Source organism: Monodon monoceros, unplaced genomic scaffold, assembly GCF_005190385.1.
Source record: "Monodon monoceros isolate NGI ecotype Baffin Bay Population unplaced genomic scaffold, NGI_Narwhal_1 Super_Scaffold_22, whole genome shotgun sequence".
NCBI lineage: Eukaryota > Metazoa > Chordata > Mammalia > Artiodactyla > Monodontidae > Monodon > Monodon monoceros.
This window is the reverse complement of record NW_021703779.1, coordinates 27643172-27667393: the sequence shown is the minus strand read 5'-3', so window position 1 is coordinate 27667393 and position 24222 is coordinate 27643172. Positions and strand designations below refer to the sequence as shown.

The 24222-nt window shown below is 41.8% G+C and overlaps 1 protein-coding gene across 4 annotated transcripts in view; it reads left to right on the top strand.

The window, feature by feature from the left end:
• DMD (dystrophin) overlaps positions 1-24222 on the top strand; it is a 2107962-nt gene that overhangs the window by 1955048 nt on the left and 128692 nt on the right. Inside the window, exons 1-2 of one of the 4 annotated variants that reach the window (XM_029240034.1) lie at positions 35-149; positions 5866-5927. In XM_029240034.1, coding sequence (XP_029095867.1) covers positions 130-149; positions 5866-5927 — 82 coding nt within the window. In that variant the 5' untranslated portion in view covers positions 35-129. Of the gene's footprint in view, positions 1-34; positions 150-5865; positions 5928-24222 lie in introns of those variants that run through there. The other 3 variants (XM_029240037.1, XM_029240035.1, XM_029240038.1) reach the window with 3 other exon arrangements.

Sequence of the window (24222 nt, the reverse complement as noted above, 5' to 3'; positions counted from 1 at the left end):
CGGCGGCGGCGGCGGCGGCGGCGGCGGCGGCGGCGGCGGCGGCGGCGTTCGACTTTCAGGGAGCCCGGCGGCTCTGGGAAGCTCACTCCTCCGCTCGCGCCCTCCCCCGGCCGCGGAGCCCTCGCAGCCATGAGGGAACAGCTCAAAGGGTAAGTGCAACGCGGCGCCCTCGGATCGCCTCAATCAGTGCACTTGTGGCGCGAGCAGGGTGCGAGCCGAGGCGGCCAAAACTTGGAACCGCGCGGCGGCTGGACCCCCGGCGTCCGGGCGCAGGGGCACCTCCCCCGCGGGTCCTCGCGGCGCCGCAGCAGGTGCGCCCCCGGGGCTTCCCCCCAGCGCCTGGCTCGCTGGGAGACGCTTCCCCCGGCTTTGGGGCGGGCTCGGAGAGAAAAGGCTGATGTCTCGCCGTACCCGGAGGGGACAGAGCGTTCCCCACGCGGGGATTGGGGCCGCGGGAGCTTTTGGCTCCTTTCCGGGCTGTCTCTGTGGACGTGAGCCAGGCAGGCTGTTCCTAAATCGTCGCCCGACCTCGCAGAAGGAAGGGGCGCGCCAGGTTCTACCTCCCATTGCGCTGCAAGTGCCAAAAGGTCAACTTTCTGCCTGATTTCTTCCGAGGATTCCAACTGACATTTCCCTCGTTGCATTTTCTACTGTGTTCGTCCCATGCCCCAAAACTTGCAGAGATCGGGAGAGAAAGGAAAAGCAATTAAAGCCCAGAAGTCAAGGATTTGACACAGAGGATTGAGGGTGTTTTTTTTTTTCTTTGCCCTCTGGGGTTGAGTGTGGAGTCATTTCTGGGTGTCCTTCTCTCGCTTTTCTCCAGGTGTTTGTGCTTGTCTTTAAGCAAAGTTTGTCATTCCCGATCCGATCATGGCACTGAAAAGGGCAGGACACTGTTTATCTCCGTTAAATTTGGAGTTAAGTTTGAAGCTTGAATTGAAGGGGTTTAGTTGCCTGAGGGAGACATATTATTAATTATAAAATACTTTAACATGAAAAAAATTCATCCAGTTTAAGTGACGAACCGAAGTTTTTAAGTGAAATAAACATTTGTGGCCAACAGGCTCCTCTTAGTCTCTCTTCTTCTTTCCCCCTGTCTCCTCTCCTTGTCACCCCCGCATCACCCTTTCTTTTTTGCCTAGCTGTTTTATTTCCTTGTCCCAAATCCCCTCCTCGGAGGATATGGTTGCTCTTGGAGAAGCAGAGGAGCAAATGAAACAACATGGGTATATGAAAGGTTTCTGACCCTTGATCACCGTAGAATTGGTTTCAGTCCTCATTGTTTGATCTTGGATTGGACACGACCCTGAAGTGAAATTGCTTTGGCCAGAGTTGAGGGTGGGTGGGAGTTAAGCCCTGAAAAGCAAACATTACGGAGGACAAGTAACAGCTGGAACAGTCACCGAGGCAATCATCTTTGCCCTGCCTTGAGCCAAACAGAGTAAAATGTTAACAATTCCAGGTAACAAGAAATGGGGACTAGAATAGGATTTCTGATGCTTAGACCGACACCCCCCCACCCCCTACCCACAATAGCAGAAACTTTTAAATATATTTTCCAATTCCCACCCTGCCAGTATTCCAGCCATGCAAGCCAAGTTCAGCATTCACCATGCAAATGCCAAGGTTTCTCTAGAAAGAGAGTCTGATCCCCAGATTAAAGGGAAATGATTTTGTGTGTGTGGATCAATGGGCTCCAGATTATATATGAAGCCAAACTCTAATCCTCTACAAATCGCAAGAGAATGTTACCTTTTTATATCGCTGCATAGCGATTAGTTTCCTCCCTGGGAAGTAGTAGAAAGATATTTTTTTTTTAAAGGCGGCTGTTTGGAATATTTTCAGTACCAAATAACAGTGGTGGCAGAAGAAATCTTATTTTAATTAGGCAACTGCCATTTTCCTGGGGAGAGCAGTAGAAATTTGTTACTTTTTATAAGTGTTTAATATTTGTTTTTAAAGAAACTAAAAAAGCAGTTCCAATAAGTCTGATATTCCAGCACTGACAGCAGGAACAGCTCTGAGGTGGTTAGAATAACCTTGCACACTACTTGAAACTAAAGAAGGTGAGAGAAAATTTAAATTGTGTGGTAGGAAATGAGGTCAGCTCTGTGCTCACTGGAGTAATGCTTTAATTTCTTATTATTGACAAGTAGGTGTTGCCGGGGTCTTTTGTCACATCCAGTGATTTTGTGTTTTAATTTGTTTCTGGTTCTTATCACGGCTGAAAATAAAAAGGGAAAGAGATTATTGTAGCTTATACACATTTTTTTTTTAAAAAAAGGAGGGGAAATCAGAGTTTGAAGGCTGTTCAGAGAGGCATATCTGATGCCAGGTTTTGGAACCATCAGGGCCAAAATCAATAACATTTTTTAAAAGATTGAAAGGGCGTTTTAAGGATTATTTATGAGGCTGGTTTCTGTGTTAATGCATATGTAGAATTTTGATCTATGTTGAACATCATTGTTTTCAGGAAGACTGAACAAAGATGTAACCATTAACTTGTGAACAGGGTCTGGAATTGCCATTCTGGTTGCACATGGTATATGGGCAGTGCATTTCCGATGTGAAAAGTGAAGTGCAGAAAAGAGACAGTAACCAGAAAAACAGTACCACCCACCCTTCCACCACCAGCTCCCCAGCACAGCATATTTTTCTATACTGTCTGTGTATTCCAGGTGAACCTGAAGTGCTTCTCGTGGAGCTACTGAGAATCCTCTCCTGTTTTTGAAGATAGGCACAGAGTCAGAAATACAGCTGTAAAACCTGTATTGATCACAGACCAAACGTTGGTTTGTTCTGTAAGGTAGACCATAGATAGGAGTTATGCAGATTCGTGTTTACCATTTCATCCTGTTCATACTCGTCTTTGCTATCTGTTTAGGAGGTTAAATAATGTCCCACCAGGGCTTTGGATTCATCACAGATTGAAAATACCCACATACAGTGAAGTGACTATTTGGTTCATCATGTAGTTACCCCCAAAGCTAGAGTCATTTCAGCTATGTTGCCAATTGTTTTTAGCATTCAATGATTAAAAGATAATTTTTCTAGTTTGGAGGATTAGTCACACCCTTTATTCTTTTCTTTCCACTTGTGCTCACTTCTTTCACTTACTGCCGGGTTGTAATGGAAGTGAAACTAACTCGGCAAAGGTGAAATATAAATCTGGTTTTCTAGTTACTTTGCATTGCTTAAAAATAAAAGGCTTTCGTGTTGGAGGGGAGGAAGGTAAAAGAAGATTAGCTTTTGGATTTGTTTGAGTTCATTTATCTAGGTTATTCACATACCCCAGAATCACAACTAATTGGGAGAAAGAATGAGTACCTAGAAAGGACTAACTGGTATGTGTTAGCACATGAATGGAGCGCGGAAGTAGGGGCTTAGAATTTCTTCCTTCCTCCAGTAAAGGACATTTCAATTTAGCTATGGACAGATGGATTAAATAATAATTTCTAAAATCCCTTTCGTAATTTTTAACCACTGGAATAAATTCCTTAAAAAGGTGGAAGTGTAGGTATATCAACAGTCATGAAATCTTCTTTGGAGGGAGGGAGCTACATGAAGCTCCCATTCAGTCTATGTGGGATTGTCCTGTCACTCGTAGGCAAGTTTCTCTTTTCTTTTGGAGTTGCGTTTTGTACACGTTATTTCTTGCCCGTGTTCCTCCGATTTGAAGTCCATTACAGATGGTGGCTTTTCAGACCGGTTCTCTCTGTCTCTGTCAGGTTAGGTTTGTCAGCTCAGACAGACGTTTTTCTGCCCATCGATTGAAGATGCTACAGTCCTCCCACATGTGGTAGAGATGGGATGTTAGTATTACGTAGTGTGTGTAATAAGAGCCTGTACATGTGGACACATGTGCTTTCCCCCTTTTCTCCCTCCCTCCCTCCCTGGTGCTCACATATGATGGCCTTTGGAAATGGCAGAGGTCTAAATGCGGGGTGGCCTCAATAGAAGGTAACCTTTCCTTGCTGGACACTTGTGTATGGAATTGGTACACACACAGTCTCTTTCGGAGCTAAAGAAACATCCGAGAATAAGCAACACTTTTTCCATGAAGCTGCATGCTGCAGCCTCCTTGTGCTGTGCATATAAAGTACCAGTCCTTCCCACCCCTTCTCCAGATCATAAGCCAGTGTGGACATGGGGCTTTCAGAAACCCCCTAAAGCATGGACTGTATCTTTTGCTTGTCTTGCTCTGTAAGATTTGGATTCTACTCTGGTACATTCCCTCGACTGACTTACTCCTCAGCCACAAATTGTCTCTGTGGAAAAGTCAAACAGAAACAAACAGGTTTGGAAGAGACTGAAACGGCCCTTCCCCAATGAACACTGTCTTGTCAACTTCTTTCCCTAGCCTTCACCATTCAATTGCTGAATGGTAAATATCAGAGGGATGGTCTCTGAAGTTGCACACTTTGGGGAATTTCCACATGTTTTTTGTCATTTGTGATTGTGTTCTATTTATCAAACCACAATAAATGTTTCTCTCTTTTGCTTATTTTCTTGAACACAGAGGTAATACACATCGAGTGTTACTTTTGCCCTCTATGAAGGGTCTTAGGTGTGGCTGACTTAACCACAGTTGGATCCTCATCTATATTATAATCAACTAATGAAAGCTTTGCTTTTAGTGGGCAGTAATTTGGGGGCCACATAGTAACAGAAATGACCACATATTGAGCGCCAGAAGGTATCAGTCTGTATCAGCTCGTCCTATATCAGCTTGTCCTTTAATGCTCCCAGGTAAGCGGGCTGGCCCCAAATTTCACAGCTAGTAGGCCACAGGACCAGAATCCAGTCCTAAGATTTAACACCTACACTTGACATTGTTGGCCTCCCTAAGCTCCTCTTTCTGTGTGCAGCCGCTGTGCTTTCTGCTCCCCTTGAAGTGTCCACAGTTAAGCTATTTCTCCCCTCTCCACTCCCACCTTGCCCTCAAAGATAGTGAGTAGGCTCTGCTTATGAGTACTGAAATATGGTTCAGGGCTGCGTTTTACTGCATCAAAGCCCAGTCAAGTAATCCCCGAAAACTGGAAATACGATGCTATGGTGATTTATGTAGATGGGCCAAAGTAAGGAAAAGTATATGTAGTTATCTCTCCCAGGTTTATTCACGGAATCGAATGCGGAACAAAGGTGTTTTGTTCTTTCTGTGGCAGGAGCTGATAGCCAGCAAACACACTTAGCTAAACTCCAAGAAATGGAAGAGAACTGTGAATGCTTCATTCAGGCCCACGTAAACATAGGAAAAGGTGCGGTGGTATATAGAGTGCCGAGTTAAAAGGACATTCTAAAAGTAATGGGAAGAGGGAAGATACAATCTATGAGTCAGGCAATGGATGGACCTTAAGCCGAAGTGAAACACAGTCATCATAGAGATGAGATCTGGATACGGAGAAGAAAGTAATGGAAAAGCGTCAGGGACAGTGAAAGCGAATGAGAACTGAGGCGATTTATTTATTAAACTAATATCAGTATCTCTTTGACAGAGTTGAATAACACTTGTCAGTGTCTTTTCTGTATGTTCTGAATTGGACGGCTGAAGAAATCCTGATTTTTGATTATTGAGTACCTAACAAAGTCACTTTCTTATAACAGAAGTGCAGCCGACTTGTGGGTACAAAAAAGAAACAAATGCTGGTTACCAAATAATGATCATATTGCTTTTCCTGTTGAGAGCAAAGGTTGGGGTCTCTCTGCTTGTAAAATAAACATTCGTCACTGCAAGATGGAAGGCCTGTCAAGTAATGAAGCCAAATGAGCCAAAGGCATACCGTGCTTTTTTTTTTTTTTTCTTGTCTCCTTTTCTCTGCTACTCATTCTGAATTCTAAAGTCTCTCTTTGTATTTTATGTTTTAGCCACGAGACCCAAACAACTTGCTGGGACCATCCCAAAATGACAGAACTCTACCAGTCTTTAGGTAAGGACATGGCCATGTTTCCTCCAGATGAAATGACAAATGACTCGTAGGATAAAGTAGTTGGTAGCGCGCAAGCCATTTGTTGTCTAAATACATCACTAGATTGTTTGACGGGTGAAAACAGCGACACCTTTCTATTCAGAATTGACAGTCAGCTCTCTTTTTTTCCGAGGTTGCTTAAAAATAAGTTTTAGGATTGCACTGATTCCCGAAAATTCAGTATATCTGAGAGGGCCAAAAGGTCTTGCTAGTTTTCTTTTTTCCCTAAAAGGATGGAAAAAATACTTGTAATTGACGGCTGTGCTTTCCCCCCAAAGAAAGAAAAGGGTTTCAGGTTGTTCTTATTGATTTCTTCCTTGTGAAACCAAGAAGGCACTTTTGCCAAGTTACGAATGCCGTGTAAAGGAATTTTCCGCAGTCACTCCAGTGATCCTAATTCCTAAGCCTGTCCGGTCATCAGCATGCATGCTCGATGAAAGTCCACTCTATACCGTTTTCCATCCCTCGGGAATAACCTGAAATGAATTACCTCACATTGTAACTAGTTGTTGTTGTTTTAGTTAAAAAATCATCATGCTGTCTCTACTACTAAACATTTTTTAAGTCCCTTTTTGCGAATGGACATATTTACAGACTGAAATGCGTAAGGTGAAAACTCTTTGGGTTTTAAGTTATGTGACAAAGCCCATGGGAGTCAGGGTGCTCAAACATAAATTTTGGATGTGTGTGTGTGTCCATGTATCTGTGTGTAGCTGCTGCTGCCTTTGTCTCATAGGTTCCCATTGGTTAATGAATTGCAGCTATAGAGACATTAAGGCATGGAGTAGGAGATATTCGCCCCCCCCCCCCCAGATTTTTCCCTGAACTCTTTCCAGCAAGGACCTACTGTACAGCACAGGGAGCGCTGCTCAGTATTCTCTAATAGCCTAAATGGGAAAAGAATTTGAACAAGAATAAATACATGTATACGTATAACTGAATCACTTTGCTGTACACCTGAAACTAACACAGCATTATTATAAATGATAGAAGTTCCTTCTAGAAATCTGAAAAAATACAAAGCGTGAAAAAGAAAAGTCACTTATAATTCTACTAGCCAGAGATACCAATACATTTCAAGTAATATTATGTCAGCTCAGTCTAGCAGTAAGAGCGTGTGTGTATGCACAGGCACATAAGTACACACACTCCCTTTTGAAAACTTAAGGAAAATCAGGATCAGCTCATCTTCAAGTGCTACATTTTCAGCCCCTGCAGCATGTTTCTGGCTTTTATGCTGCACTGTTTAGACCACGGGTGGAAAGCTTGAATGCTTCTGTTTTGGCAAGTGACAGAATGAGACTTCATCTGAAGTGGGCAGTGGCTGTGCTGGAGGAGCTGGTCGTCCTAGCCCAGTGCTCTCAAGACTTTGGATTTTTCAGGACAAACTAGAAATCTTCCAATAAAGAGCTCGTTGAAACTGGGCCTCCTGCTTATAACCTCTGGTTTACGTAGGCTCAGCCTGCTTATAATTTTTTTCTACTCTAATCACAGTGATCTCTAGTTCTAATCTTTTAATTTACTTTTATTTGAAAATTATAATTATTATAGAATCAATACTTGTTCATATTTTTTAAAGTTAAACAATATAGACAAGCGAACAAAAAAGAAGTCATCTATAACCCACCTCTTAGTTAACTAATGTTTAACGATCTAGTAGGTATCCTCAAGAATTTCTTTCTATACATACATTTTTACCAAAGTTGGGTCGTTCTGTTTTATAATCAGTTTTTATTCACCTAAAGGTAATGTACCATGGCCATCTTTCCATTTCACTGCATTCTATTCTCTACCAGCTTACTTTTAATTACTCTGTAATGAGAAATCACAAACATGGTTGATAAAAAGCTAATTATGAACTCTCAATGAAGAGGTGTTTGCACCTTCAATAGGAGTTAAATATGCTTTTTATCGTCATATTTGTAAAGTTTTCTCAGTAGGTCGAACGCGGTGGTAAACTCAAAGCTGGTAATCTGGCATGATTTGTAACCTTGGGCAAATCACCCGACTTTGGAAGATAATGGAATTTTACAGTTGCAGGGAAATTTAGAGCTCATTTGTTAACAGACTTTTTCTTTGATGAAATCGACTTAATTGAGATCAGTTATGTAGACTAAAATGCTGCCGTCATAAATATGTGGTCAATTCCACCACCACCAGCCGCTCCCCACCCACACTTTGAAATTTTGGTTTTTGTTATCCTGGCAACAAACATCTTGGAAATGAACTGGGTGTTGACATTTGATTTTCAGCTTTCAAAACTTATATTTCCAATATTTTCGTTACAATCACATATTACTTGGGCTAACTTCTATTCAAATGGTGACACATTACATAACATCTTCCATTTATTGAGCGTGTGCTGTGTGTGCTGCGCATGGAAATGTATGTGAGCAACCATCGTGCCTGGTAGATGTCATCAACAGCCTTCTTTCACAGGGCAGTGAAGTCAGGCGCAGAGAAACCCTTTGTCAGGGATACACAGCCATATGTATGACTCTACGCTGGGATCTACCCCAGATTTTCTGTTAGTGTTTGCACTTATCTCATTGATATTATTAATGTAGCAAAGTATGTCCGTGTAGATTACCACGCACCTGCTACAAATAGGTACAGATTGACAGTTTTACCTATGGATAGACAGTTATTTGAATGGTATTTCTGGAACAAACCATTACATTTCTAGAAATAGTATGGTGGATTCCTGGACAGTGGACACGCTTCCTTTCCCCGTTGCGAGGCACACGTGGAATGATTGATTTAGTAGTTTGTTGTGTGTCTACATCCCTGAGATAACCTGCGAGATTAAGTACCACTAGTGCCCTTCCCACTCCCAAATTACAGTGTTTCGAAGTTGAAATATAAGCATAACATACTGAAAAGAAGCCTTTAATTTCTTTTTTATCTTTATATATTGGCATATGTTTTTCCTCGCGAGCAATCCCTTTAGGTCCAAGCTGCTATTTTGAACTGGATGAGATGGTTGGAAGCCTTCAACTACACTTAGTTCGTGAAAGGTATCATGAAAGCAAAACTGGTCTGGTGTGGTCACAGGGTTAGACCATACCTCGGGCCCTCTCCTAATGGAAGCTGAACCTCTTGTCTGTGGTGACATGTTGAAAATATCAAGAAGTTGCTAATCCCCACCATACCACCAACTCCAGACATAACTCTACTGTAGAAGCTACAGTGGCTCACAGCATGCAGGAAATGTTACACATTCCTAAATATGCCCACCTCTGAGGGGATTTCCATTCTCTAATGTGCCAAAACCCCCAACCAGCCTGTTTAACACACTCTGTTTTCTGCCTTGCCCCCAAACGCGTTCACGTGATCCGCCCCCGACCCTTGGTCCAAACACCGCAGTATTATAAGCCAGAGTCATTTGGTAAGGACTGAAAAAGTAGGACTTGAGCATTAACTGATGGAAGGCTATGGTATTACTCGAAATGTTAATCTTAGAGATCTCTACTTAGTAGAGTTCTAGTTGATTTTCTTTCTTCCTTTCCTGACTTTCTACAATGAGTTTATATTATTTACAATTAGATACTTAGCAAAAAAAGTTTCTTCATCAGTACCCCCATCCCATTCCTTAGTGTCCCTACAGCTCTAGTTCATCAACCAATGAGAACCTATGACAGAAAAGCAGCAGTAGCCACACACACACGCATATATACATCACACATATGTATGCATATAAAAATGTATGCTTAAGTCCTGATTCCCATAAACTTTATCGGGTAAATTTGAACACAAGGAGATCATCTCATGCGTCGTTAGTCTCTAAATATGTCCATTCACAAAAAGCTGACTTTAAAAAAGTTAGCCTTGTCTTCTTTACCACTAAATTTTTAATTTAAAAAATGTAAAAGAACTCATTTCAGGTTATTCTCAACAGATCTAAAATGGCTTTTTTGAGAGAGCTTTCATCAAACGTTAAAAATATTGTGTTTTCCCCATGAAGTTAGGCTGTGTACCCACTCAAAAAATTCCAAGTTATGAAGGAAAAAATTGTTGGGCTCCCACACAAACACAAAACAAGGCATAGTAAAGAAATAATTTAAACATTTACAGACATGACCTGACAGTCATTAGGAATTGGAGCATTGGAAGGTCTCCAGAAAATTTTTTACGCAACATTAACCGTTTGGCAAAAGCACTGTCTTGTTTGCACAGAGAAGAAATCAATAAGAACAACTCGAGAAGAGTTTTCTTTCAGCATTTTTCTCTGACTACCCCCAATGTGGTGGGGTGAGTGGTATATTAAAAAATTCCCTGTATCTTCTTTTTTTTTTTTTTTTTTTTGGCGGTACACGGGCCTCTCACTGTTGTGGCCTCTCCCGTTGCGGAGCACAGGCTCCAAACGCGCAGGCTCAGCGGCCATGGCTCACGGGCCCAGCCGCTCCGCGGCACGTGGGATCTTCCCGGACCGGGGCACGAACCCGTATCCCCTGCGTCGGCAGGTGGACTCTCAACCACTGCGCCACCAGGGAAGCCCTCCCATATCTTTTTTTACGTGGCCTTATCCTTATCCTTAGAATGAGGGTATTGGACCAAAGTGTTGAAGAATTTTGTTTTTCTCTTGCTTTGGGAAGAGGTGGGGCAGGTTGTTTCCAAAACTTGCTGTGCTCATAATTTTCAAGAAGTACCTTTGGCTGATTCTGCAGACAAATGGATTTCTAAAAGCTTAATCATTCCTATTTTTAAAAATACACATTCTTGGCAAGCAAGCAACAGGGAGACGATCCTGCCGCCCATCCCTGTCTTACAGGCCGAGTGAGACAGGCTGATATCAAGTAGGGAGGCTCTCTGGAAATATACCTGCTGGGCCATCTATTTGCTGTTGAGAAGGCATATTCTTCCTCATTTCTTGGAAGTAATAATATGTTCCATTCATGAGGTGAATTTCAGATTTCTATTAGCATCTTTACAAATGGAATGGCAAGACTGTTGTTCCAAACGCTTATCTTGGTGATTTAAAACATAAAGCTCTTTAAGGCTCCAAAAGGCATTTTAAAAATCAGTAGATGTTAGGTAGTAATGTGCTCTGGAATTTATCTTGAAATACGAATATAATATTGATTTATATGCAGTGCCGTTATATGATAAAAAGCCTCTCATTTTCTCACAATTTACATCTAGGTTCTTAAGTTCATCACTGAAATTTTAACATTAAAAAATACCCCATTCCCCCCCCCACACACATATAATATGTGCTGCTTAAAAATACTTTTAAAAAGTATTTCTTAGTCTCTCTTATTGTGAATATAGTAATTATAAACACAATAAAATCTTTATGTGGTCCCCTCCCCGGCTTCTTTCTCCCCTGCAGTATGGGGTGTTCGCACGAGGGATACGAGCAGTACAGCGCAGGAATAGCAGTTTGCAGAGGAGACATAGGTTAAAAAAAAATAGGCTAAGGTGAAGAGAGAATCATTAAGCTTCAGAAGGTTAACTGATTTCATTTCAAACCATTTACTAAAATCTAGATGTGCTGGCTGATCGGACATTTCTTATCCCAATTTCCTTTTCCTTCTTTGAAGCCCTTTCACCACCAGCTTTTTTTTCCTCTAGGGGTGTTGGTTCCCCTCTTTTCCTGCGAGTCTGGCATTCTCCAGAAGGATCTAGCCCCTCTTAGCTGTTGCCCAAATTCTGGAGCCCACTCTCCATGATGCTTACCCAAATGATGCAGAATCTCTAAGTTTTCAAAAATAGACTTATAAATGTTTTAGGAATTCTTAGGAAAAGTGGTCTTAAAAACCCTTGTGTTTTGAAGGCAGTCTGTCAGCACGTGGCCCCAAGCCTCGTGTCTGTTGCCTGAGAAGAGCTTCAGAATGTTCAAACGAGGGCTCAGTTCTAGGGTCTGATGGGTCTGAGGCTGGTGTGATTCTTAAGCAGTCCTAGTTGAGAGGACCATCAGTCAAGTCAAGAGGCTAAGAGCTTCTTCAGGATACATCAGTATTGTTACTAATGAATGATTGCAGCTGCTCAGATAGAGTTGGAAACACTGCCATACAAATCCTGCACCTCTTTCCTCAGTTTGCCAAGAGGAAGGAAAATAAGTTAGCTTATTCTCTCCCTCTTTTCATAGGCTTTCTACATTCCATTAAGTATTCCCTCCTGAGGATGCTCTACCGATTAGGAACTGCGGGACTCTGAATGACTATGAATTCCTTCTGCGTGGGGAGCATGTCCTAATGCTTTTCTCAGCATATTTTGTAAACTCAACTGTTCTCAACCAAGGGACTCAATGTTTAGCATATTTCTTCTCTTATCTCTAGTTCTTTAAGTATTGCCAAGTATTAAAACTTGTGCCTCTGGATTTTCTACTACCATAGGGCCTTGAACTGGAAAGAATACCTCAGTTCAGATCCCAGCTTGGGTGTGACCTTAACCTGGACCCTTGCTTTCCCGCAGTCTCAGATTTCTGGCTTATCAGGTCGGGCAGCAACCTTCCATCTCTAAGTGTCTGGTTTTAGTTTAACTTCTGATGGATTTGGCTTGGCCTTATGAATGCTGTGCCCCACACCCCAGTTTCCCTTTGTCCCCACCAGCCTGGAAGATAGGAATAATAAGATCATTGAGTGAGTAATTTTTGTACTTTCATTTCTGTAGTACTTTACAGTGTGCAGAGAGCTTTCAGAAGTAACCGTATTTAATCTTTACACAGCTGTAAGTTAGGTATATGGGTGGCATATGACCTGAATTTTCTGTCATCTTCAGATCTTCTGTCCTGCCATCCGTTTGAGTAGATTCCTGTTTTTGTTTTTGTTTTTGTTTTTGTTTGCGGTACGCGGGCCTCTCACTGTTGTGGCCTCTCCCGTTGCGGAGCACAGGCTCCGGACGCGCAGGCCCAGCGGCCACGGCTCACGGGCCCAGCCGCTCCGCGGCGTGTGGGATCTTCCCGGACCGGGGCACGAACCCGCGTCCCCTGCATCGGCAGGCGGACTCTCAACCACTGCGCCACCAGGGAAGCCGTAGGCTCCTGTTTTTGATTTAGGAAATTATACTATCATATGAGTGGATGGGGCAACTGTTTCCTCCTCCTTTCTGTTTGGACTTGAGCAGGCTGAGGCGCAAGACTTGCTTTGACTTACTCACACTGACATATGGGTAGAAGATAAGGAACCAAGTCCAGAGCACACATTTTATGGCTCCTAGCTTGCTGTTCTCAGAGGAACATCCATTACTCGTAGCATGATTTATAAAACTGCTTTATCAGCATAATTAAGCTATGGAATCTCAAATGACATTCTTTATTCCCTAGCTGACAAAGTTAACACAGGAGATTTACTCAGATTTGCAAAACAGAAGGCATAAGACATTAAAGCTGTTATAAATGTTCTTCCTTTATGTCTATCCTGCTTATAAAAGAGAAAAGAAAAATAATCTGTTCTTTTCACTTCAGTTCGCATCGATTGATTGTCCCCATTTGTAAAAGAGAAATGTAATCTTCGAATCAAAATTTATGGTGTTTTAATGGGATGCTTTTTTATAATATTTTTCTTGTTCAAATAACTTGATTTAAAGCTTCTAATTGAAGAACATAAATAAATAGATGTTTCTGAATTGCATCTTGCAAGGCTTATTTCAGAAGGAAACTCAAAAGGATTCTCTTTCAGACTTAGACTGGTTTCCAAGTGAGAAGAGCTGCCAATTTTTTTGGTAGTTTACTTGATCTAAATAAGAGGAGCGTTAAGGTTACACCTGCAGCTGTGAGAAAAGTGCTGGATGTGTACAATTTTATGTAGCTGGGTCTGCAGAAGACAATTTTTGCACACGAAGTAAAGGCGTCTAAAGACGTGTCTGCTCTTTTTCAGACATTTCCAATATTTCTTTTTTAGGCACACAAGTCTGATTACCTCTGTACGTCTCTTGGGAGCTGCAGTTTTGCTGGAAAGAGATTTAGAACAGTTGGAACACTCACATAAAATAGATAGTGAGTTTTTGAAGTCCATACTCTCTACAGTAGCAATAAAGTGACCTAAAAATATTCTGAAAGAGTCTCTTATGACATAGTGGATGAGTCATTAGCTTGTTTATGAATTGGTGTTATTCTGTGAGAATGTTTCAGAATTTGCCATTCCACAAAGTCTTGATCCCTTGCACAACTTCAGGGAAGTCTTCGTGCCCCCTCATAAATTGAAGCTTATGTAACTAGGACATGCGTTATATATGAGTTTGCGTTCGTGTGCACACATACCTGCATGCACATATATTTATATGTTTACATACATATTTTTTACCAAGCATTAATTTTGGTGGAAAGTGCTTCATTTTATATTTTGCTTTCTAGTTCTATAAAAAGGCTGTCGGTTTTAGAGCTTCTCCAACTGGTGAAGGACAATTGTTTTTAAAACATCCAGTATGTCACGGACTTTGGGGTGGCCTTATTGAAACTGACTAGCGTACACTCACATCACACATAACTCACCGCACAGGTTCAGCCGCACTTGACCTAGTCTGTACCTTGTTCCGTGAAATGGACCCACTGATTACGCATTTGGGTGTCATGGCAATGTCAAGTTGCTACAGAAGTTGCTTAACACATTCCTAGTTTCTATGTGTGTGGAAAACTGTACTTTGAGTAGCACTGTTCTAGAACATTTAATTTTTGAACGTATAAATGTAAACTCAAATCAGGTGACCTTGGGAGAGGGTAATTAACTTACACCAAACAAGAACACCTGAAAAATGTTACTTATGGATTTTATATTTTGCCAGTTGAGTCTGGTTCAGGCAAAGGAGGGATCTATATTCTTTCCCATTTCATAGGCCTCCTTGGCAATTATTTTGGAGGCCAAAGTAACAGGACCACCCAATACAGGAAGGGGCTGGGTATGAAGTGGCAGGATCCCGGCTGCCTAATTTCATGCCTCCTCCACCCCTATAATTAAATGTAGTGTATAACATATCATAGTTTTGAAATACAGATTTGTTTTTATCTGGAACATAAAATGTGGCACGTGTACTCTTTATGTTGTGTGTTGAAGTCGATGGGGAACTGATTGATTATGCTGTGACTTGGTGTCACTTTATGAGTTGAGGTTGGGAGGTAAAGTGATGTAGCAGCATAATAGTTCATTGACTTTGAGGCTGGTGAGACTTGGATTTGAAATTCTGGCTCCGCCACCAGTTCTCTGTGGCCAAGACAAAGGCAGTAACAATTTTGCACCCCAGTTTTGTAATTTATCAAGTGGTTATGATGGTACTTACCTTGGGGAGTGTTGTGGGGATTAGAAATAATAGATGTAAAACTACAAAATGTCTGACATAGTAACTGTGCAAGGAATTATAATAACTATTGATGATGGTGATGATGCAGCGCTACTCTCATACCCCATGTCCCTCCTTAGCCAAAAGGAAGAAACATGCACAATAATTCAAGAGTGAAAAGAAAGGAGAAAGCCTGTGAAATGACGCGACATGCCCAGAAAAATGCCTGATACAGAGTAAACACCTAACAAACGGTGGTGGTACTGTTATGGTAGGGAGGGGACAAGGGAATGGCTGCAGAGGTAAGGAGGGATGAGACCATAAAAAACGCATATGACATGTTGAAGGCTTTGATGCTAAGATTTTCGACTTGGGTGAAGTATCAATCAGGGTCCAGTCAGAAAATAGAAACCACTTTAGTTATTTCAGACAGAGGGGATTTGTGCCGGAAATTGGTTACCCAGTGATGGAAGAGCTAAGAAGCCAAACAGACGGCAGGGAGCCTCTGCTGTACCCAGGGCTGGAGGGACAGTGCCAAGAGGTAGTATCACCAGAGCCCCAGAAGCCAGAGCCATCATCTGGAGCTAGAACCAGTGGCCAGTTGGGACCACTGAGGGAGGGGTTAATGGGGCCGGAGATCCAGGGAGGGAGCACACCTCCTGCCAGAACTTGTGCTGAAGACAGAGAGAGAAAGGGAGAAATAGCCTGGCCTCTCCTTCCTCCTGTCCTCTCTCTCAGTTCTTCTGCCAGGGACCGCCATTGGCCATACTTACTTAGAAGCCAATTGTAAGGGAGCAGGAAAGTGGCATTCTCTGTAATAGAGGGCAGAGCAGGGGAACGCCAGAGAATGGATCTGAGAACCAGCGAGCAAGTGGCTGAAGTGCAGGAGGCCTCAAGGACTGTGATGCAGTCAGCCATCTATGCCAATATGCAGGCAAGAGAAACACAAAGCCTTAAAAGCTTGCATAGGACTTTCTGAGTCTGAAGCAACTTAAATGAGGCACTAAAAGGGTACACTGGGTTCAAAGGAAACTGACCTAAAAACAAGCAAAGAGGAGGTAGCAGCCAAAAAGTTATCTGCACAGAAGTCCAAACTCTAAGAATAAGCTGTCGTGCATTTGATTGTAGCACTTGCATTATTTATAGTTGTTGATGCTCAAGTCTCTCAAGACTAAGTAATGAATTCCTTTAAAGCAGGAACTGCCTTCCTCATCTTTGTCACTAGCGCCCAGTGCATGGTAGTCTCTGAATAAATAAATGTTCATTGAATGAAACACAGTAGAGCAAGCGAGAGTGATTTTTCTGGGGAAGAAGACAGGTCCCACTCAAGAAGACAGCAAGTTGTGTCCACCTAGAGGGGTGGGATAGGGAGGGTGGGAGGGAGATGCAAGAGGGAGGAGATATGGGGATATATGTATACATATAGGCCGATTCACTTTGTTATACAGCAGAAACTAACACACTGTCGTAAAGCAATTATACTCCAATAAAGATGTTAAAAATAGATAAATAAGTAAAAAATAAAAAGAAGACAGAAAGATATAGATGATGTTTTCCTAAGGCAGATTACTAAACTAGCAAGATGGAAGTCTCTGGAGAGATGGAGTTCTTTCCAGAAAGTAGAAGATAAAGCATCATGGTAAGAAAAATTAGGAATGTCAGTTAAGTTGTAAATTTTATTGGCAATTTGATATCTTAGCACAACCAGGTGAACTGCTACCCTGGAATTAATTTTATTCTAAAAGGAATAACTCATTGATAATCAAGGAGCTAAGACCCTTGAGGGACTTCCCTGGTGGTCCGGTGGCTAAGACTCCGTGCTCCCAATGCAGGGGGCCCGGGTTCAATCCCTGGTCAGGGAACTAGATCCCACATGCCACAACCAAGAGCTCGCATGCCACAACTAAGACCTGGTGCAGCCAAATAAATAAATAAATATTAAAAAAGAGAAAAAAAAGGAGCTAAGACCGTGAAAGAAAGGGTCACCGTGGATTTGGAATTTAAGTAACAAGGAAACACTGAACACAATTTGGTGTGCTGGTAGCCTCAATTATTCATTGGTTTCTTAACTCAATAAATACTTAAGAGTGTGCCAGGCGCTGTGAATCCTACACTTGAGGACAACAGGCTAAAAATCTTATTGAAGGTATAAACATTTTTACAGTAATCTTATTTTTTTGGACATTACAAAACATATGTTCATTCCCAAAATTTGGAAAGATGAAGTGTAAAAGAAAACAAAAATCAATTTCAATCTCAGCGCCCAGAAATAACCACCATTTACATTTTAGAGGATTGCTTCCAGTCTTTTTTTCGATGCATTTCTTATATAGTTGTTGGAGGCAATATCCTGTTGATAACGTTATATGCTACTTTATTCACTGAATGTCCCAAGTTTTCTCTCATTCTTAAATTCTTTGGGGATGTTATTTTTCCCAAGTTGCATTTTCCTGAAATATTACTTTTTAAAAATAATTTCCCATTTTTCAAAAACTAACTTATGACAAAGGAAACTCAAATTCATGTTGAATTTGTAGAAATAAATCCTTAAGATTCTGGAGACTTACTACAAACAGGCTTCTGAGAAGAAAGCCAAGTAAAGTGTTATGATGCCTTCTGTCCAGAAAGCTACTTATGTGTTAGAGATGTTAACAGAACAAAAATCAGTGTAGTCAAAAATAGGCAGTCAGTCATCAGAAGGCTGATAAGAAAAATTTATCCTATGATAAATACAGTGAACAAACGCTTTTCTACCACAAATATTTTAATAGATAACATTTCTTTTGCCAAATATTTATGCTCTCAAGGTGACAAGGCAACTATCCTTGGAAACTTTCAGTGTTACAGAAAAATCTTTGCCTTCTTAGCAAACAAATTTAGACAGAAACTCAACTTTATGATAAGTTCCTGTAAGTTTTAATTTTTATAATAACTGATATGTAAAAATTCACTCACCTGTTTTTTTCAGATATTAATCTCCAAACTATTCTTTTTTATTGAAGTATAGTTGATTTACAATGTTGTGCTAGTTTCAGGTGTGCGTCCTAGTGATTCAGGTTTTTGGCAGATTATATTTCATTATAGGTTATTACAAGATATAGGATATAATTCCTTGTGCTATGCAGTAAAGCTTCGTTGCTTATCTATTTTATGGACTGCAGTTTGAATCTGTTAATCCCAGGCTCCTAATTTGTACCTCCCCCTCCCTCTCCCCTTTGGTAGCCGTAAATTTATTTTCTGTGTCCATGAGTCTGTTTCTGTTTTGCTATATACATTAATTTGTGTCGTATTTTAGATTCCACATGTAAGTGATGTCGTACAGAATTTGTCTTTCTCTGTCTGACTTACTTCACTTAGTACATTTAGTACTTAGTACATCCACCTCATTACAAACAGCTCAATTTCGTTCCTTTTTATGGCTGAGTAATATTCCATTGTATATATGTGCCACATCTTCTTTATCCGTTCATCCGATGATGGACACTTAGGTTGCTTCCATCTCCGGGCTATTGTAAATAGAGCTGCAGTGAACATTTTGGTACATGACTCTTTTTGAATTATGGTTTTCTCAGGGTATATGCCCAGTAGTGGCATTGCTGGGTCATATGGTAGTTCTATCAGTCGTTCTCTTAATAAAGGGCTATTCAGTATGGGTGGAGAAGGAAGGTTGCTTCCTGCCTCTTGAGTGATGGAAGCTTATACCTGCCATAGTTATACAGTCCCATGTGAGGTGTTGATTTTTTCCCCTGTAGCTATGGAGTACTTAGAATGTTCCCGGCCCTGCTCTGAGTAACAGGATACAAAGAAACATAAGGCATGATCCCTGTCCATCTCGCAAGTTGGTATGAACCCGGCCACGCAATGGACCCTGCGATGTGATAGAAGTCCTTGCCTTATGAGAGTGACAGGCACAGCACCAGCTCTGCTTGGGGCCAGTGGGGGAGTGCTTAAATTATTCTGAGTCCTTTCTGCCTTTGCAACCCAAATGACAGCCGTGTTATTTTCTCTTGTTGCTGATATAGTTCTTTAATGCCAGCATATACCCATTTTGTTTTCCAAGGCAGATTTAAATGTCTCAAGTTGGAATGACTGAAGGTTTAAATTCAAGCTAACATATACACACACGGAGCTTATTATTGCCTGGTTTCACTGTATTTGTTGTGTACAGATTCTAGAAAAGCAATATGTCAGCTTCACAAAAGACCATACTGTCTCCTTTGGGGAGTAAAATGGACATACATGAAATAGTTAATAAATGCAATAAGACTATATACTAACTTACACAATATCAAGGTCAAATGTACAGCACCTTGTACGGGTAGAAAGAGCAGTACTGATTAGAGTCATTGGGGAAGGCTGTTTGGTGAGTAGAATAAAACATTGTTCTAGGAAGGAATTTTGTAAGGCTTATGTAAATTAAAATGTAGGCTAGGGTATTCCAGATAGTGTAACAGCATAAGCAAAGGTATGATTGAGAGAAAGACTAGCTTGCTTAAGGGTCAGTGAGGACGTTGTTTCGTGAGAACCTTCTCCAGATTTTTGAAGGAAAACCTGATTCAGTGCAATTAAATTCAGGGTAAATTAAAATGCCTTAAATTATAGAATGAGAAATTTAAATTTCATTTGATTGGCGGTGGAAAAATGTTGAATCTTTAGAAGAGAGACATGATGAAGTCTGTGTTCTGTTTTTAGGAATTAGAATTTGATGGGATGGTTGAAGGAAGAGAGGGGAGAGATTAGTTATTCTGTTTTGTTTTGCTCTGCGGCACTTGAGATGATAAAGGCGTTAGGATAGCAATGGGGGAAAGACATGGGGACATGACTCTGGAAGTTTTCTTTCCAAGGTAGAATTGTCTGAAAGTAATGACAGATTGGTAGGTTTTAAAGAAAAGAGAAGAGTTATAGGGGCTTCCCTGGTGGCGCAGTGGTTGAGAGTCCGCCTGCCGATGCAGGGGACACGGGTTCGTGCCCCGGTCCGGGAAGATCCCACATGCCGCGGAGCGGCTGGGCCCGTGAGCCATGGCCGCTGAGCCTGCGCTCCGCAACGGGAGAGGCCACAACAGTGAGAGGCCCGCGTACGGCAAAAAAAAAAAAAAAAAAAAAAAAGAACAAAGAGAAGAGTTATAAGATACCTTCTAGATTTTCAGCCTTGATGACCCAGAGAATGGTGATACCACTGAACAAAAAGAGGAAATTGCGAATTGATTGGGACAATAGGAAGTGTCAGAATTGTATTGATTGTATGTACTTCTGGATTTATTTATCATTCTACAAAGATTTATTTGGGGTAGCTCATATAAGTGTATGAACTTTGATATCATAAGCACATATTTCTCATTAATCTTGTCAAAAGCCCTGTGAAGTGTATTATTATCTCCACTGTACAGATGAGGCTCAGAGAATGTGGGTAATTTGTTCACTTGGCATAGCTGGGATTTAAATGTACTTTCAACTCCTAACTCAGTGATTTAGCTCCTGAGCTAAGCTTTCTTCCTGGGAAGTGATAGTGGCAGTTTGAAGAGGAACTTTCCTGATGGCTTTTCGAGAGGGGAACTAAGAAAGTTAGTTAGTTAGAATCATCAACGTGATAAAAAGATTCCTTGGGTTTTTATTGCAGTTTATATAGGAAATACTAGGGGCAGGTAAGGTTCCTAACTTTTACCTAGCAAGTGGATATCCTGGATCTCTCTCTCCTAGGAGCTTTTAAGATACCATGGCTCGTGTAGTCTTCACAGCAGCCCTCAGAACAGGTTCCCTTTACCAATGAAGAAACTGCAGCTTAGGGAAGTTAAGGCCGCTTGCCCAAGCACACTGGGAGACTGCTTCACCATTAAGGGGAGTGGCTTTAGCGTCTAACAGATTTGAGTTTCAATCCTTCGGCCTTTGGTTTGCTCGTCTGTAAGATGGGACTGAAACAACAATAGCAAAGTTGGAAATATTATCTGAGAACGTATGTATTTGTTACTAACATACCGTAAGCACCCAGTAAATGGCAGTCATTAGTACTGTTCTTTGATCGCAAAGTCATAGCTAGGACCCATCGACTTTTCTTCTCTAGCCATTAGTTTTTCCATTATACAGTAGTACTCTTGCGGGAGATAGTGGATGAAATGAAGAATTTGGAAGAAATCACAGAGAAGTATGGAAAAGAAGATAGATTTAACACTCAGTAATTTTTTAAAGTAATATGTGCACATGATTTTAAAAAATAAAGCAATACAACTGGGTAATGAGAAAAGTAAGTCTCCCTCTCAGCCCTGATATTAATCCCCCAGTGTCACTCTGCAGAGGCAATTAACGGTAGAGTTCTCTGTTTCCTTCTGTAGATATTTTATGTGTATACAAACATACATAGCCATAAATATGCCCCTTTATACCCAGTGATACCATAACGGACAGTGTTCTCTTCTTTGATGCCATCACCTTTTACATAACTAAACTAAAGCACTTTTCTCCTGTAGAATAACAGCCTGACAGATTATGAAAATTTGTTAGATGGAGGGTTATATTCGTATTTTTCTGAGACAGAAACCCAGAAATAAATGTAAGAGGTTCAAAATTGGCAACTAGTGGCCTTTAAGTCAAACCACTTCAGACAAACTAGTGGTTGTCTAGTGGCCTAGACAACCATTAAAAACTGTATAAATGCTAACTGGTTCTCAGGATGTCTACAACAAACAAAAACTATTATTATTAAATGGAGAAATTAAGATTCCTAGAAGGACGGAGAGGAACTGTTTTATGGGCTGACACGTTGAAGGGCGTGCTTAGGACCCGGCTGCCTTCTTTGGGCTTTGGACTAAATGATGTTCTTGAAAAGAAACCGCGCGCGCGCGCGCGCGCGCCTGTCCTCCCTTCCTGACTTCCGCCTGTAACACGCTCCGCCTCCGAACCCTCATGACTTTCTATGTCAGGGTGGTTTAGAAGGAGCTGAATCTTGAAAATTGAAGAAGATCACAAGGTCTAGAAACTCCTCTCACGGGGGAAAATTAGGACTTGCTGGCTTCTGGGAAAATTCGTTTTTCAGATGTAACATGAACGTGTCAAATACTTGTCAGGGCTAAAGAAGTTCAGGGTCTCTGTTCAAACTGGGAGCAAGTGGGAGCCCTTAAGCCAAAAGAGTAGTTTCAAAGTCCCGCTGAGAATGAGCCTTTGTATTTTGTTCTCTGGCTCGGTCAGGGAAGGGATGCTGCATTAGGAAGTTAAGTGTTCTTACTACAATAGAATAAAATGATACATAAGAGAAGGTGGGGGAACATACAGGAACATGATGCTTCGGGCTTATGTGAAAATTTTTGGCATTTGCCTGTTTGAGTTCCTCAGCTACTTTATTGATTTAACTAAAGCACCCTTTCTCTGCAGGGAGGAGGGAAAAAAGAGAAACCCTTCGCTTCTAGTCCTTGTTTCTCATTCCGACTAGGGAACCCAGGACAAGTTACCGAGAACTTTCTAGTCCTTTGCTTTCTCGTCTGGAAAAGGAAGATTTAAAATGAGAGGTTTCTAGTTCTCAGATGCTATATCATTTTCTTATTTGATGAAAGTAATGTTGTTGGTTTTATTATCCCCAAAGGAATACCCATAAGGAGTAGGTAGAGATAAGTTAAAGCTACGTAAAGAATTTAATTCCTGGTTGCCCAATAACCATTAAATCCCTCAGCAGTCAGGCAAGAACGCATTCCTGCCTTGAGACAAGATTTAGTCCTTTTTGAACTTACCCTCGGGCTGTGTTCCGAAAGTTTATTTGTAAGTTAGTTGCTTACAACTTGGGATAAAATGTGTTATGAAGGGTGGTTAGGTCCCCAAGTCCCAAAATCTAATTTAACCCTCCTCATGCACTGCAGGGTATGAATAGAATGGAGCTACGTGTTTCTATGGGAACAAAATGCTTCTGGGGTAGAAACTCACATTGCCGGGGTTTATTTCTCTACTCCCAAAGCTTCTCTGGATAAGAAGAACTGGACATTTGATCATAAGAGGTCTAGTTGCCTTCCTGGTCACTCCAGTGACCTTTCAGCTTCCCTTTCTCTGGTCCTCATTTTTCTTTATATGAAGGTTTCTGTGATCTCTCAACCTGCCCCGCCCGCTGTCCCCTGCCCTGCATCGTGGCCCTTCTGAGCCTACCACCCATCACCCTCATGCTGGTTAGGATTACAAGCACACTGGGCAAGCGAAGCCCCATTTCTCCTATAACAGAGGAGCAGTGGGGAAGGCCATCAAGTGCTTTGGGTGTCAGAAAGATTTGGCCTGGAATCCAGGCTCTGGGATGCAACCTTAGGGAACTTACTAAAGATCTGTGAGCCTCATTTTTCTGACCTTGAATGAGGTTGGTGATGTGGAACTCAGGGCATTGTGAGGACTCAGTGGCATCAGGTACAACACCATCTGCCCTTGGGCGCTCAGTGAATGTTAGCGTTCCTTTTGCCATCGGCTCGCCACTTCCCATTTTTCTCGTAAACTCTATAGGGAATACTTGGGTACAAAAAGGGTTGAAGTAAGAGTCACCTACATTTTTAAAAAAGGCTGCTTTAAGCTTGTCCCCAGGTAGTTTTGTCCAGGAGTCAAAGGAGGAGAATAAAGGCTGGGTCAGATTCAGTGAAAGCTGAGATAAGAGGTAGAGAAGGGGGGGATGGTTCCTGCCTGCTGTGCAGTAGGAGTCAATAAAAAGGGGGTGGGGGGAGCCTGGACATGGCTACTGAAAAGGGAGAGGGGATCACTCATTTGTGAGACTTCAGAGCCATCTAGGAGATGTACAGAGGAACTCAAGAGTCTGCCGAATTCCTGGACTGAACCCTCAAACGGGTCAAGTGAGGGAGGACATGCTTCGTATCAGGCAACTTCCAACTACATCAGGGTTTTGAGGTGATAAAGAAGAGTCTTTTCCCACTAACATGAACATTTCATTTCATTTCTTTTTTTTTTTTTTTTTTTTTTTTTTTTTTTTCTCCGGGGCCTCTCCCCTCTTGTGCCCCCCCCCGTTCGGGGCCGCGTCCTCGGGGCCCGCGGCCCCAGGCCCCCGGGCCCACGGGCCCGCCCGCCCCGC